Genomic DNA, 15,844 nt, shown 5'->3' with positions numbered 1-15,844 from the left:
AGTTCAAGTTGATAAGCTTGATCAGCAAACTATAAAAACAATATCTGTGTGGTTTTTGACTGAACACTTGGACCGGTGTGAAAGGATGAAACCACTTCATACAGAGGAACAGAGAAATTAGCTTCCAAAGAGGAAGGCTAAGTTAATGACATATTATTAACTTTTATTATTATACTTATTAAGACATAAATGTGGGGTTGTGTTGCAGGTACTCTAAGCCAATCACGTGAAGCGGAGCCGTCTAATGAGCAGATGATGGCTTGACTATGGCCACCTCCAGAGAGCCTGCTGTCCTGTGCGTTCCTGAACCCCAGCAAAGACCCAGAGCTGCTGGGCTGAGTTTGTGCATCAGCACCAGAAACCCAGTTAAGCACCTGCCTGAGAACACAGAGGTCAGGGGTCAAGCTCTCCCCGTTGATCTGCAGACACTTCACCGCACGTCCTGTCTGACAGGAAGCACAAAGCCGGCCTGTGTTCCTCGGCGTGGTGGAAGACCCACTTCAGACAGGACAGCGTGCACCTGCGGCTTGGGCCCTGCTTACGGCATCATAGCCACACCCCCCCGGCTGACCCCACCCCCCACCACTCTGTCCTGTCCATGACAGCTGGACTTCACTCCCACCATCTGCTGACAGGTACACTCACCATAACCTACAGACCTCTGACCTGAATAGTTCTACATTCAGACAGAGGCAAGCAGCCAGTGTTTTACATTTTTGTTCAGTGCAACACAAATCAATGATGGCTGTTGTTGCTCAACTCAAACCGGACCGAATTCAGACGGAAACGAGTAAAGAGGAAACCAAAGATTGCAATCCTTTTCAGGGTCAGATTTCTTGGCTTCAGATCTACTTTGTCCTGGCACCACACACACAACACACAAAAAGAACAATAAGCTTCTGTTACAAGCAGGAACGGTGTCGCTGAAGAATGCAGCAGACATCGTTGGACTTGAACGTCAGGCACACTGCATGCCAAACACCACGGTTCCTGAAGATCCAGTCTCTGCGCTGTGCTCCGATTACCGTCTAGGTTCCCACAGATCTGAAGGAGTCGCGTGTTCCAACGAGATCTCAGCGGGGACTTCAGCTGAAGTCACTCTCACCAGTCTAGAGGGGGCAATTACACAAACGACTGCTTTTCTTCCACAGATGAAACAAGACTTGTGTCCTTGAACCGTCCACTCAGTCAGACGATGTAGCAGCACTCAATTGACTTACTCCTCCGAATTAGCAGGATTACAGGATTAAGACAACCTCTAGCACTAGACAGTGAGATGCTTAGATCTCATTTACATGCCCCTGGGACATGGGGGGGGAGGGGCACTGGACAGAGCCAACTGTGAAACCGTCGAAGCCAAAAGAGGAAGTGTCTCCTCACCCAGCACTGCCGTCTTGTTCAAGTCTTAACTGGCCGACCTGTAGAGTGCTGTGGTGATGAGCAGAGTTCCTCCGAACTGTCTGAAGGGAGGAACACCAGCTGTGCCCTTCACACACAAAGCAAAAAGCACATCCAAACTCACAGGCACGGGTGGGCTTGTGGAAGTAGCTAGCTACCTCCAGTATGCTAATGAAAAGTAGCTAGCTACCTCCAGTATGCTAATGAAAAGTAGCTAGCTGCTTAGTTTGTTTAAAACACTTAAATGCCCTCGGAGTTTCTCAATTAGATTGTCCTAATTGGATGAACTAACATAAGCTTGCTTGTAACCTTCGCCTGAAGTTATAGTTTAACTAACTACTGTTAGCTGATAGTCTGCCCTTTCCTTTCCACTGTTGGCTTGACATTTCATTAGCAGTATAAAATGTCACATATTATGGAATGTGAGCCAACGCTGGTGCTCAGTCATGAGCAGTGAGACGATGTGGGATGTGTAGAGATTTTGACATCAACATATAGTTTATTATTTCAGTTTAAAGGCCTTTTGGCTGTGGGGGTGGAGTTAGTCATTTGACTTTTTGACATTAGCTTTTCCCCCTTTGTTTCCAGAAACTTTGACTGCTTCCTTGAACTCAGATTGAAATTCGTTGAAGGCAGTTCATATCACCTCCTTATCCATATCGGCTCCTGTAGTGATCCCAATACTGAACTGAATGGATAAGGTAGGAGAGCAGGCTACAGGCCCCTCTTCCATTCATTCAGAAGTGAGAAACATGTGGTTCCTGTGGAAAAGATCTTGTAGAACAAAGCAGCCAATTAATTTAGATTGTTGGCTGATGTATGTTGATCCAACCTGCAATTGTCTATGCACTCTGTTCACAAGGATCCGTGCAGACTCACGATTGAACCAAACGCCCGTTAACGAGCAGACAGCAGAGCAGCGATACACCGTGAGAAAAATCATCAGAAGATGATCTTGGTCAAGCCAGGTGTAATAAAGGAGTTTCCATTACCACAGTCAACCTGGGTGTCATGGGTTTCATAACCAGGTGACAACTTGACAACAGGTGACAAGCAATTTGCTGCGTATGTCACGGGGCGTCCAAGCCATTCGAATAAGAACACAAAGGGGAATGGTGTCTTTTGTAGTGCACTTCTGAGCACAATGGGCTTTTAACATGAAACCTGAGAGACGTCTGAAGTTCCTGACTGGAAGACTAGTTCCGCCTCATCTGATCAGAATGCTTGCAAATCAAACACACAGTTCATCGTTTCCTGCTCAGATTTTCACACAGATTTTCTGAAAAATGACATACTGACTTAAGACGCCTGAACCAGATGAGTTCAGGAGTCTTGAGACTTAAGAATCGACTTAAGACTCCTTGATGTTGTACCGTCACCATAGGTCTTCTATGAAGCCCTGCCCTACTGTAGAAAAACATACAAGTCTGAGCACATGACCCGACCCAAATCCAGGTGTTCTGTTGACACCTAACTGGACCCAGAGACCAGAGATTAAATAAGCCCTGGAATGGAAGGAGAGATCAGCTGTGTGAGACAGCTGCGTGAGACAGCTGCGTGAGACAGCGGGACAGGCAGGACCGGGACATGCAGTCTTGTTGTGTTTTCATGTTAATGCAGTTGATTGAACTTTTGAATTAAATCTAAAAATCTCTCAGGAAGCTTCAGTATTTGATCAGTAGTCTCCAGGGCACTGGCGGAGCTAGACATTTTTTCAAGGGGTGGCCAAAGGGTGACCAAGGCTTTATCAGAGGGGTCCATATACAAATGATGAACGAAAGGAAACACATATTTTCTCTTAAAATGACCATTTCCAGTGGGGTGGCAAGGGCTCTGTTGGGAGAGACAATTGCCCCCCCTGCCCCCCCTTTAGCTCCGCCACTGCTCCAGGTGAGTGCGAGCTGAGAGATCTCAGATTGTCATTGTTTTAGAGCAATTATCAATCATCTGCGGGTTTGTGTTTTGTGTTCATAAAAAAAAAAAAAATTATAAAACTTTTTTTCCCAACCAGACATTACAATTTCATAACAATTTCCTGCAAAACATTTGCCTAACATTACCAGATTTATAAGCAAGGCTTGCTTAAAGATAGTGCATAAAGATACATTTACACAGAGGACGGACATAAACCACCACTACATATATATAGCTTATATATGAAATCAGACACATATTCAAATCTTGGGCTTGGGATTTTAGCTCCGTATTATTTGCACATTATTTTAAAACAACAATGGCTCATGTTAGACGGTGTCATATTCCTAATATATAAAGTACACGATAACTTTGGTTCCTATAGCGTCTCAAGACAATAACCATATATTCTGGTTTGGCACAGGGCGTTGGCACAGCACCAGTCTCGAGAGCCTTGCTGCCTGTGTGGACCCAAAACCATAATGTTCCTTACATCAATAGTCTTTAGGAGCGAAGAACAAGATACTGCGTTTCGTACACACACATGCCCGACAGCAAGTGCACACTGACACAGCGATGCGCGTTATTAAAGAGGTGTAGTGTGAACTTCACCTCTCCCCGACGGCTCTCCGCCCCGGGTCTGGTGATGAGCGCGGTGTCTCCACACACCACGGCTGCGTCCTCCACGAACACGCAGTCGGGCAGACTCTCGTCGGCGGGCAGCACCACCACCTCCAGCCCCAGTTGTCGGAGAACCCCGACGTACTCTCCGTGCTCCAACACCGCCTTGTCTAGATCAACCTCATCCAACTTGTTGCTCCTCAGCGCTTCCTTGGCGAAGGATCCGGGAACAGCCCGAACCACCGCGTGAGTGAACTTACCCAAACCAGCCGTCAGCCCAGCCATGCTCGCCGCTTGCTTACAACTGCGTCAAACGTGGATATGCCGACCGTATTTTGTGCATTAACAACCGCAGCTACTGGCTACTTTGTGTTCTTTACTTTAGTTTATTTGTGAGTGTGGGTTTGTGGTGCGTCCTGAAGGCTGACAGGCGCGTGCACGGGCTGCACGGGCGAATAACAGCGTCCTGGTGATGACACGCACCAACACACCATCACGTGTGCGCCACTGTCTTAGTGCTCAGGGTGCAGGATGACATGCGGAATATAAACATACGATCGCATGCAGTGTACCAGTGTTTGTAAATGCATGATTAACACACAAGTTTATACTTTTTTTTTTTTTTTTGCTTAAAAATGCAGCGACCCATCCTGTCGACAATCCATTTTCATTTTCATATACATAAACAGTCAATCAGTGCGAGTGCTTTGATGACTGAGATGTATTGGCAAGCGACTTGACGTGTATGGTTTATGGTCAGTTTTAGCACGAAGCGTCGAGGCGTAGTGGCCATGCATTCAAATTCACTGACCGTGCGGAAATCGTGCAGCCCCCCCTTGTTTAAAAGCCCGAACAAAGGGCGCCGATACGACCCTTCATCCCCGTTCATGCGCACTGCACTTCCGCTAACTCATTCGCGGAAATGTATTCAGTTATCTGCTCAGATGAAGTCACCAGAGCTCTCCGAGATTGCAAAACTGAATGTTTAGAGAGTTTTTAATTTCCCAACTATTCTAATTATTGTTTAGTCTAAATAGGAGGAGGACATGACCACCGAAATCAGAAATGGAAAAGAGCACAGACCTCATAAAATCATAAAAGAACAGCTCGCAGACGGCATACGAATCTCATATTACAAACCAGTCTGTAAAGGCAGGGACCTGCCCAGGTCAGTGATGGAGTGGCTTGGTGTGGTATGTGGTGTTGGGTGGTGGAGTGGTGTGTGTCTGCATGACTGGCTGTTCTTCTGAGCCATCTAAGGAACTCGGTATGTCTTTTCCATTCACTCCGGCTGGAATGTGTTCTCCAGACGTCGTCCGCATTCCTCCGCGCCCCAGGAACAAAGTTTGTCTTTCCTTGTTCCAAATGCACTCAATTATCCTGACGGGTCTAAACATTCCTGAAGGCCCACATGCCGGCTCTTGAGACAGGTCTCTCCATTGAACCCCCCCCCCCTCTTTTTCCATTCCTCTAGCAGATTCTCTCTCTCTCTCTCTCATACTCTCTCTCTCTCTCTCATACTCTCTCTCTCTCTCTCCCGGCAGGGAAGAGGATCCAGGCACACCTGGTGTCTCGGCAAGCGCACTGTCTAAACACCAGAGAACTGAGAATACCAGAGAAAATCTCAATGCTGCTACAAATGGCTTCAGCCACGCACAAATTTTGCACCAGCAGATATTATCTATGCACACTTTCATACCTGCACACGTGACCTACTTACAACCTTTAAACCTGCACACGTGACCTACTTACAACCTTTAAATCTGCACACGTGACCTACATACAACCTTTAAACCTGCACACGTGACCTATATATAACCTCTATACTTGCACACGTCAACTACATACAACCTCTATACCTGCACACGTCAACTACATACAACTTCTATACCTGCACACGTCACCTACATACAACGTCTATACCTGCACATGTCACCTACATACAACCTTTAAATCTGCACACGTGACCTACACACAACCTCTATACCTGCACATGTGGCCTACATACAACCTCTATAGCTGCACACGTCACCTACACACAACCTCAATACCTGCACACGTCAACTACATAACCACAACAGCAGATATTATCTATGCACACTTTCATACCTGCACACGTGACCTACATACAACCTTTATACCTGCACACATGAACTACATACAACCTCTATAGCTGCACACGTCACCTACACATGACTTCTATACCTGCACACGTCATCTACACACGACCTCTATACCTGCACACGTCACCTACACATGACCTCTATACCTGCACACGTCACCTACACACGACCTCTATACCTGCACACGTCACCTACACACGACCTCTATACCTGCACACGTCACCTACACACGACCTCTATACCTGCACACGTCACCTACACACGACCTCTATACCTGCACACGTCACCTACACACAACCTCTATACCTGCACACGTCACCTACACACGACCTCTATACCTGCACACGTCACCTACATACAACCTCTATACCTGCACACGTCACCTACATACGACCTCTATAGCTGCACACGTCACCTACATACAACCTCTATACCTGCACACGTCACCTACACACCACCTCTATCCCTGCAGTCCTCACTCATCAGTCCACACTGGTCAGTCCACACAACATGACCCATCAGTACTGGCCGTTTCAATGTGACTATATCACTAGTTTTTCCTGTCCTGTAAAAACATGGCTGTGCAGAGGTTTGGGTTGGGATGTGTAATACGGATGCTTCACACCAACACCAGAGAGATGCGACTGGTCTCCTTCGGGATTTTGGGTCACTCAGAACCATCAACAGGACAGTTCTGCAAGATCCCTGCGCTCACTGTGATCACTTCCTCTGTAAGATAACACACCTGAACCAGGTGTGGGGCAAGGATGACTGGTATAGGAAAACACATTATAGTTATACCTTTAAAAAGCATTATAGGCACACCTTCATAACCTTACTGCAGTAGGTTCCCTCTGATATCAGGGTCACCCAACATGTTTCAAAGGAGAACCACAAAACTGAATAACCCCTAATTGGTCATCGTGAACTGATGCAGGTAAAGGTGAGTGAGAGTGGGAATGGTGATCATGTGGACCTAACAGAGCAGATACATGATGACAAAGGCTGATCCCAGATCAGCAGGCCTCCCCTGGGACACCTGGATCAAAACCCATTTGTAGTGTCTGCTAGACAGGGAAAGGCACAGAGGCCGAAACATTACAGGCTGCGGTGCCTTGCGCAAAAACGTGGGGCCCGTCTTTACACAGACCGTGTTTAGGCCATGGGGTTCACACCCAGATCAATAATTTAAAAAGCCCTCATCTACAGTGTTTCCTTATTTTAGGAGAGGGGAGCAGGTCAGTGGAAAATATTATGGCCATCATTACAGCATGGCAAATATAACATGGATTCTGTAATGTTTATGGATTGAGTAATCACAGGAGAGGAAAAAGACAGAGCAAAGGTAGAAAACTGATTCCATTGAAAATCTGGAACCCTGTGACGACACCAGTTCCTAAAACAAACACGTCATCTCAGAGAGAAAGAGAGAGAGAGAGAGAGGTGGACGTAAGCAGGAAATAGTAATCATAATTACTTTATTGTGAATAGACTACAGCCACTTCTTCCAGTGAACACACACAGCTGATGGAGCTTCAACCCGCGGCGTGATGACGTCACAGGAAAAAAGACTAAGCTGCCCATGACGTCAGAGAATAAGCACGCTTCACAAATATTTCTCCTCTCAATCCAAATAGCGCGCGCGTTCATCACTCCGTACATTAGAGCACAGTCACCCCTCTCTCTCTCTCTCTCTCTCTCTCTCTCTCTGCACGACAGTAATCATGTCAACAATCGTGTCAGCTTGTGGACAAATTGCTGTGCCCCCCGGGGAGTACAGACGCTCCGTTGACACCCACATTTACCTTGAGGGCTTTGTCCAAGTTCTCGACCGCTCTGTCCATAAACGTTAAACGTTCAGATAGGCTCTAACAAACATTTATACAATTTTACAGAAACTTACACGAAAAATTACACTAACAACGAAAAATGTTCTTAAAAGATGTAATTTAAGCGAACGAAAACAGTGGCGCTGAATAACACATCTCCATCTAGTGTTTTCATTTGGAAATATAAGTTTATCGTTAACGGACTTCACTTGACGTCAACATGGTACAGATGAAACATCTGATATGCTGATATTCGTCCTTCAGAAAGTATGAAAACATAGCTATATGAGCTGCGGAAATAACTCTTAAAAAGGCAGATAATTCATGCAATGGCGAATGGAGACAGACGAGACGGAGACGAGCTTACCTGAAGGATGCCGGCTCTCCGCTCACCTGTTCGCCGTTTGCCCTCGTGCCTGTAGCTTCACGCGCCGCGTCTCGAGACGCAGCTGCACTACTGGGGTGACCAGCGTGCCAAACGGTGACAGTGACCACATCTTAACCACAAAGAGCACTTTGCGCTGTGGAGTCTAGGTACTACTCACGCAGTACTTTATTATTATCTGTTCATGAGTCCCATTTAAACTGTTTATCCCGTTACTTTCATACGTTCGCTTTGCTACATTCAGGATCTGTAATCTGTGATGATTCTGTGGAATGTTACTTATTTGAAGCCAGACTGCTGTGTGTCTCCCCCCCCTTCAAACCAACAGCATATATGGAAATCTGGAGAACGTTTTCCCCTCTCAAAAACTGAAAGACAGATTGCATGGAAACTAAATTAGCTCAAGGAAGACGGAGGAATTTCCTCCGTGGAGAACATATTTAACAACCATCGGAGCTGTCAGGAATGCTTTGTGGTTGGCTAACTGAAGTAGAAATATGTTAATAGTGTAGGCTACTGCCATACCAAATATGGCCATATCGTTACGTCTGGAGTCTGGTTCACATCTGGAGTCGTTTAGAGCAGGAGAATAAAGCGGACCGCCAGCCAGAAATAGAAGCAGTAAAGTTTGATTTTAGAAGTTCTCATGGTGTCCCACCTTCACGGTACACGTCGCACGGGTGTTCTGTCAAATTTGCGTCTTTTTAAATGCAAAGTTTAAAAAAATATATTTGTCAAACTGCTGTCCATAAGACGAATAAGGGGACAGGAACATTGTGATGAGGGACACGGGTGTACTGGAGAGAAGTGTGGTCCAAACCACAGAGTGCGGTCGGAATGACTGCAATGCTTTTAATAGCTGTCTGACGATGGCTCGAAGCTCAGCGGGTCATCAACAGCCGAATAGACTCAAAATAGACCACCAGGTCATAGCACGTGGAATAGTAAATAAGAGTCATTATAGCTGCTTGAAGGAGTCGTAGCAAAAAAAGGGATTTGGATTCACGTTTAAAGTGTTCGTGTACGATCATCTGGCAAACACTTAAAACGTTCATTCAAGCTCTCGCAGGGTTTTCTGTGAGCGCATGTATTTATATTTAGACTGAAGCTGATAACCATCAAGCTGCTTGGATTAAAAGTTTTAATGGAAGACTTTTAAAAGCTTGTTGCTGGGGGGGGGGGCGTGAATATAAAAAAAACCCTCAGCAACAACTGTGCAAACTTCGCCAGTAATAAAAAGCGAAAAGGGGGAAGAGGAGACGGGGGGGAAACGGTGAAAGAAAAATGTGTTCACCGCCAGGGGAAAATTCATTTAAGAAAAAAAAAAAGTTAGACAGGGTGGTGCTTAGGTTAGATGGAAAACGCGCCAAGACGCATTCCTGGCATAGTTGTGCAGCAGCGCAGCCGCGCGCCAGCGGCGACGTCAGCTCGCGCTCCGCTATATAAGCGCACGAGAGCTGCTCCGCGGCAGACGGCGAGCGCGCGCAACAAGCGGGAGTGAGGCTTCAGCTGTAGGGAGGAAGAAACAACAACCACCGCGCTCACTTCACACGATATATCCGCTCAGTTTACCGTTTAAACGAGGACTTAATCTGAAGGAGCTGAAGAACTTTTCCTGTTCGAGAAGCATTTAAGAAAGAGGAGACCAAGATGCTTATTTCATCAGTCGTCGTGATATTCATCGCACATTTCAACTTGGTAAGTCGATGATTCATTCTGTTCAAGTTGTCATACGGATTTATGATATATTTAAGTAGATAAATATGTAACATACGAAAAATGTAGACGTAGACCTAATTGGTATATCATAAAAAACGAGTTTAAATCTTCACAAATGTCTTAACGCCTTCGGATAAATAAGGTTTTGGTTCATTTCGCTAAACCGAGCGGATCGTTTCAATGATGTGGGCTCATTTGCGCGCTCAGGTGTTGACTGGCTGCCCGACGGAGTGCGCGTGCCCGCTGAAGCTGCCCAAGTGCGCGCCAGGCGTCGGTATCGTCTCGGACGGCTGTGGGTGCTGCAAGGTTTGTGCGCGACAGCTGAACGAAGACTGTAGCAAGACGGAGCCTTGCGACCACACCAAGGGGCTGGAGTGCAACTTCGGAGCCAGCTTCGGTGCGACCAGGGGCATCTGCAGAGGTATGTTTCTCATTAGGGTCAGAGAGAGACGCATGTGTGAGGCGCAGACACAACAGCGCTCCACTTTAACAGACGGAGCAGCGTGTTTTCAGTTTTACGGTCCAACACTGCTGGCATGCACTGCCCCTACATAACGTAGCTTCTGAAGAACCTCTCTAAACTTCGGTAACTTGCGGTAATCGTGACGCGACGAGAGAGTAACGCTGAACTCACTTTGTCCCCCTACAGCTAAGTCCGAGGGCAGACCCTGCGAGTACAACAGTCGGATCTACCAGAACGGAGAGAGCTTCCAGCCCAACTGCAAACACCAGTGCACCTGCATCGATGGAGCGGTGGGCTGCGTGCCTCTGTGCCCCCAGGAGCTGTCCCTGCCCACCATGGGCTGCAGCAACCCCCGACTGGTGAAGGTGGCCGGCCAGTGCTGCGAGGAGTGGGTGTGCGGGCACTCGGGCAAGCTGCTCAGCAACGAGCCGCCACCCGACGAGAGCGAGAGCGACCTCACCAACAGGAACGAGCTGGTGGCCAGCGTGAGGGCCGGCCTCAAGTCTCTGCCCGGTAGGTGTCCTGGTGCGGCACGCCGCTTGGCCTGCGTCCATCACGCCTGGGTGGTGTCTGACCCACTCTTCCCTCCGCCCACAGCGTTCCGGGCCCAGGCCGAGGTGCAGGTGTTTGGCCGGAGGACCTGCGTGGTCCAGACTACGCCCTGGTCGGCCTGTTCAAAGTCCTGCGGGACGGGCGTCTCCACCAGGGTCACCAACGACAACGGCGACTGCAAGTTGATGAAGGAGAGCCGTCTGTGCGAAGTGCGGCCCTGCTCGCAGTCTCCGTACTCCAGCCTCAAGGTGAGCGTGCGGACACACACACACACACCAACCATCCGAGGCTACACTCCAGCCGCCACCTCCCCTCCCTTGACCTCCCTTGACCTCCGCTCTCTTCTCCTCCCCCCGAAACAGAAAGGCAAGAAGTGCACGAGGACCAAGCGTTCGTCTCAGGCGGTGCGGTTCTCCTACGCCGGCTGTTCCAGCCTGCGGAAGTATCGGCCGCGCTACTGCGGCTCCTGCGTGGACGGCCGCTGCTGCCACCCCCAGCAGACTCGCACGGTGCGCGTCAGGTTCCGCTGTGACGACGGCGACACCTTCAACAAGAACGTGATGCTCATCGACACCTGCAAGTGCACCTTCAACTGCCCGCAGGCCAACGAGGCCCCCTTCCCCTTCTACCGCCTCTACAACGACATCCACAAGTTCAGAGACTGAGCGGGGGAGGGCGGTGCCGTCACGAAATGACGCGACGATGGAGTTCGGCCAATCGCGGCTCGGCCGGGAGGCCGGATGCCGCCGCCCCTTTGGGCTGCTAGACTTCCATCGCTGGATTCCCACGGAATCACGGGCTCGTGCCATGAGGAGTTCGATGAAGTGCACTGTTTGTTGAGGCTTAGTCGGCATATGAAACGCTCATGTGTTCATTAACGCGCTCCACAGTGGAGCAGGGCATTGGGTAGCTTCGTTATGGAGCGACTTGTAAAGTCAGTTTTTAAAATGTAGTTGTTCTATGTTAAATTTTCTATGTATATTTTGATCTCTAAATACAAAGTATGATCCAGCTGTAGGCTCGTATGTGTATAGCTTCAAATATACATATATGCACATACATAATTTAAAATTGTAGATCGTGGTCGTGTAATTCCAACAGTTTCATCATGTTGTGGTTCTCAGACAACTATGTGGTAACATTCCTCCCCAAACGTGGACGAAGGCGTCCATGATACGCGGCAGCTACGGAACCCCACTGCATCAGAGAATAGCAACGAAAAAAAGTTGACTTCAAGTTTCAATGAATGTCTTATTGTTATTAATATTATTTATCAGAAATGTAGCTACTTTATTTGAATATTGTCATACTGGAATAAAGTGTAAAATGATCTAATTTTATATGTTACAAATAAAAAAGATTTATTTATGACATTTCAAAATATTCTTTTTTTCTTGTCTACTGAATCATACATCATTTGTTCTGCTTCAAATGAAAAAAAGCTGAAGACAAACAAACTGACAGACATACAAAGGTTATCGTCACCCAGCACATGACGGATGAGAGGCACCCTGGACAGACAGAGATAACGGCCTCTGGAGTGTTTCGCCTGCTGCAGGATATAACGCTGCTGCAGGATTAAGGGCTGGTTTCCTTAAGTCAGGCTCTCAACAAAGTCTAATAGCCAAATGATAAAAAGCACTTGTACTAGCAAAAAAAAAAGGGGGGGGGGGTGTAGGTGGGTGAAGGTATGCCTGGAATCTTGAGTGCTTTCGCCAACAGCAGCGCTCTATGTTTAGGGCAGACTGTTTCCTAAAGGGGGCAGCGTTGTGTCCCTGGGGGAGAGCTGAGGTTTCCAGGTCTGGAGGCTCAAGCAGTCGTTTGGACCGGAACTCTGCACACGCTCCAGTCGGGGAGTGCGCGGACGGACAGACGCTTTGTGTGCAGGGGTTTTGATCGGGAAATCCAGACGATTATAAGAAATGTGTCTTTGCTACCCAAGATCAAGTCCAGCTCAGCAGCCAAACCCCGCCTCCCCCCCAGGACCAGGCCGAGCCAGGTAAACAGACCCAGCAGCTGAGATAAGATAAGCTCGACAACACCACCCCCATTCCACCCTTCACGCCTGACTGATTAACGTTTTATATCCAGAATGTGCCAAAGCACCTGTTGCCAAGTAACATGGGCTCAGAGGACAACATCTCCCCGGTCTCCCTGCAACAGGCTGAGAGAGGCCTGCACTGTGAGACAGCCGTCTGTCCCCTCCGTTCGGCTGTCTAGCACACTTCCCCCAGGCACCCTCTCCTTGCCAGGGTGATATATCTTCATGGAGGTTTGATCCAGGTGAAACGGAGACCGCTCAGGAATGCAGACGCCCTGATGGCCGGCAGATGTTGGAAAACATCGGGGAGCAGCTCTCGAACTGCAGGGCCACGGAGGCCCTCCCTCTAGAAACACCAGCACACGAGCGGAGCGCATCACGCCATTGTGACATCATCGTTAACAACAATGAGAACACCAACAGACAGTTCTAGAACTGTGCGAAACGTCCTTCACTACCGTACAAAACGCTGGCGCGCAGTCTCGACCCGGCTGTATGGAGATACGACTGCGGTGTCTAAAAAAGGAAGTGATGCCAAGGCGTGAAAGAACAGAGCAGCTGGCTCCACTCCCTCTTAAGAGCAGCCCAGAGTTCAGGGGCGTGCGGCCCCAGCTGGGAGCTGGTAGCGTGTTCTCATTTACACTCCTATACCTGACCTTCGTTGTGCATCAACAATGCAAATCCGCCGTCTCCAGAAAGAGACGGGAGGAGACGCGAGCTGTCCGATATCCTCCCCTCACCCCTCTGCTGCAGTTGAAGTGTTTATGCACTAAAGATGTTTAAAGTTCACAGAATACGACGTAATATTTTGGGGCCTGGATTCCGACATAAAGCAAAGAGGAGGCACTGTGATGTCATCGCGTCTCCAAATCCTGTGTTCATAACAGCAGCTTCACCTCGTTAGTGGGAACCCGGCAGCAATGAGAGGAGGAGGAGGAGGTAGAGGAGGTGACCACCTGCTATTTTCAGCAGCCACTTCTACTCACGGACTCCCAAGGTTGTGTCACTTTGTCATCTATCAGCGCCCCCTGGTGGCCACAAGTAGAACTGTACAGGAGAGCTCTGATCCTCATCGTCCTAGAGAGTGAAGCTCTCTATGATGGAGGGTTTATAGTGAAATTCACTGTTTTATGATCGAAATTGAAATGGTAAAGGAGGAGGGGCTAATTAGAAAAGACAACCCGATCTGGTTGGGGGGGGGGGGGGGGGGGACAACAAATTCACCCTCCAAAACTTTGGAGAAACAGGAAAGAACTGAAGGCCCTCATCTGGATCTGGATTCCAGCACAGAGCTCCAGAAGATTAAACCAGTTGATCTTTGGCAACGTCAGCCTCACATTTGATGAGGGACATGCATCCAGAACAGCCCGTGTCCCAGAACTCTGTTTACTACGCAGCCGTATTTCCAACCTCTGCAGACTGAAAGCTCTCTGCACCCGCTCCGTGTTTTCATCAACATGTCAGGCTAGTTTACGACACGTTGGCAGGACGGAGTCAGGTTTCCTGAGACTGCTGCAACAAAAATGGGGGGGGGCGCTCACCAGAAGAGTGTGGTCAGACGGACCAATCACGATGCGTTGCAGGCAGGCCGCATCAATAGTGTGCTGTCAATCACTGGAGGAAGGCGAGGCTACGGTTAGGGGCGCTCTTACATAAACGCTGCGTTGAGTTAAAGGAAAAGCAGGTCACGACTCTGGCAGAGCACAGACACCAGGGCCAGCCAGGACCAGCGCTCATTCGCTCCGAGACCAGGGCGAGCAGGGACCGGCTCCAGGACACAGGGGTGGCGTCCCCGCGTCCGGGTGACGCAGGTCTGCTGTGAGGAGTGCGGGAAGGGCCAGGGGCCCCGTGCAGGACGCAGGTGAACTCTCGTGACCTGAGAGGACTGCACAGGATGGTGTGAGATCAGGACATTCCACCAGAGACCCGAAAAGGAACACACACACACACACACACACACACACACACACACACACTAGAAAGTTTCTAGAACTTTCACAGCTAGAGTGGCATCACTGTAGTGATGCTATAGGACTGAAACCAACTGCTTAATCAAGTGCAATCAGGACGGATCCTGTTGAACAAAGACCTCCAGTCACAATGGCCCCTTGATAAGATAAGAACCCAGCATTGAAATGTGTCTTAAGGAGCTCTGTCCAGTTCAGCTGCAGGTGTTGGGACCAGTTGGCTATACAGTGGTAGAAATAGAGCCAGCATTCTAGGTATGGTTGTTTCAACCCAGTTACCTTTTTACCATTTAATTTACTGCTGTCAGTCACGCTGGTTTTCATTTTCAGCACAGGTAATAAATTCCACAGTGGACCTCCAGGAAAATCCTTGCAGAATTCAGGATGCCTGAAATTCCGTCTACAACAAACCGTGACGGCCACAAACAAGTAAGCACATCAAAATTCTTATGTAATCTCCCCCGCTGGAAAAATAAAATGTGCTGACATACAATGTGCTATGACATTTTTATAAACATACCATCTGGATTTCGAATCATTTTGTTGCAGAAAATACCTGTGTAGTCAGAGATGTGTTTAAAACTGAACATTACCCTTTTGTGTTCTATTATTTCACAGCAATATTTCAAGTGGGACTTACAGAACACAGATTAAGACGAGACCCAGTACCACTGAGATAAACAGCAGTTTTAAATGCAGACACTCGCAAATGGAAAGCAAACTTCTCAAAACACCTGTCCTTAAAGATTATGGGTGACCCACACACGCTCACGCCAGTTCTCCCAGACCACACCCTCATCTGCCCCACCCACAACTCCACCCGGAGTGAACT

The 15,844-nt window shown here is 48.4% G+C and overlaps 1 protein-coding gene and 1 pseudogene across 1 annotated transcript; one reads left to right on the top strand and one right to left on the bottom strand.

Annotated features, from left to right (window-relative positions):
- Positions 1-3,801: 3,801 nt before the first annotated feature.
- LOC143498946 (N(G),N(G)-dimethylarginine dimethylaminohydrolase 1 pseudogene) lies at positions 3,802-4,443 on the bottom strand (annotated as a pseudogene).
- Positions 4,444-9,729: 5,286 nt separating this feature from the next.
- ccn1 (cellular communication network factor 1) lies at positions 9,730-12,377 on the top strand. Its single transcript, XM_076993847.1, has 5 exons — positions 9,730-9,968; positions 10,197-10,410; positions 10,639-10,965; positions 11,050-11,252; positions 11,367-12,377. Exons 1-5 carry the CDS (start codon positions 9,921-9,923, stop codon positions 11,667-11,669), a joined length of 1,095 nt encoding a protein of 364 aa, XP_076849962.1. The 5' UTR covers positions 9,730-9,920; the 3' UTR covers positions 11,670-12,377.
- Positions 12,378-15,844: the final 3,467 nt, after the last annotated feature.

This window comes from Brachyhypopomus gauderio, unplaced genomic scaffold (assembly GCF_052324685.1).
Source record: "Brachyhypopomus gauderio isolate BG-103 unplaced genomic scaffold, BGAUD_0.2 sc127, whole genome shotgun sequence".
Taxonomy (NCBI): Eukaryota; Metazoa; Chordata; class Actinopteri; order Gymnotiformes; family Hypopomidae; genus Brachyhypopomus; species Brachyhypopomus gauderio.
The sequence above is the reverse complement of the archived record's forward strand: the minus strand, read 5'-3'. Positions and strand labels throughout refer to the sequence as shown.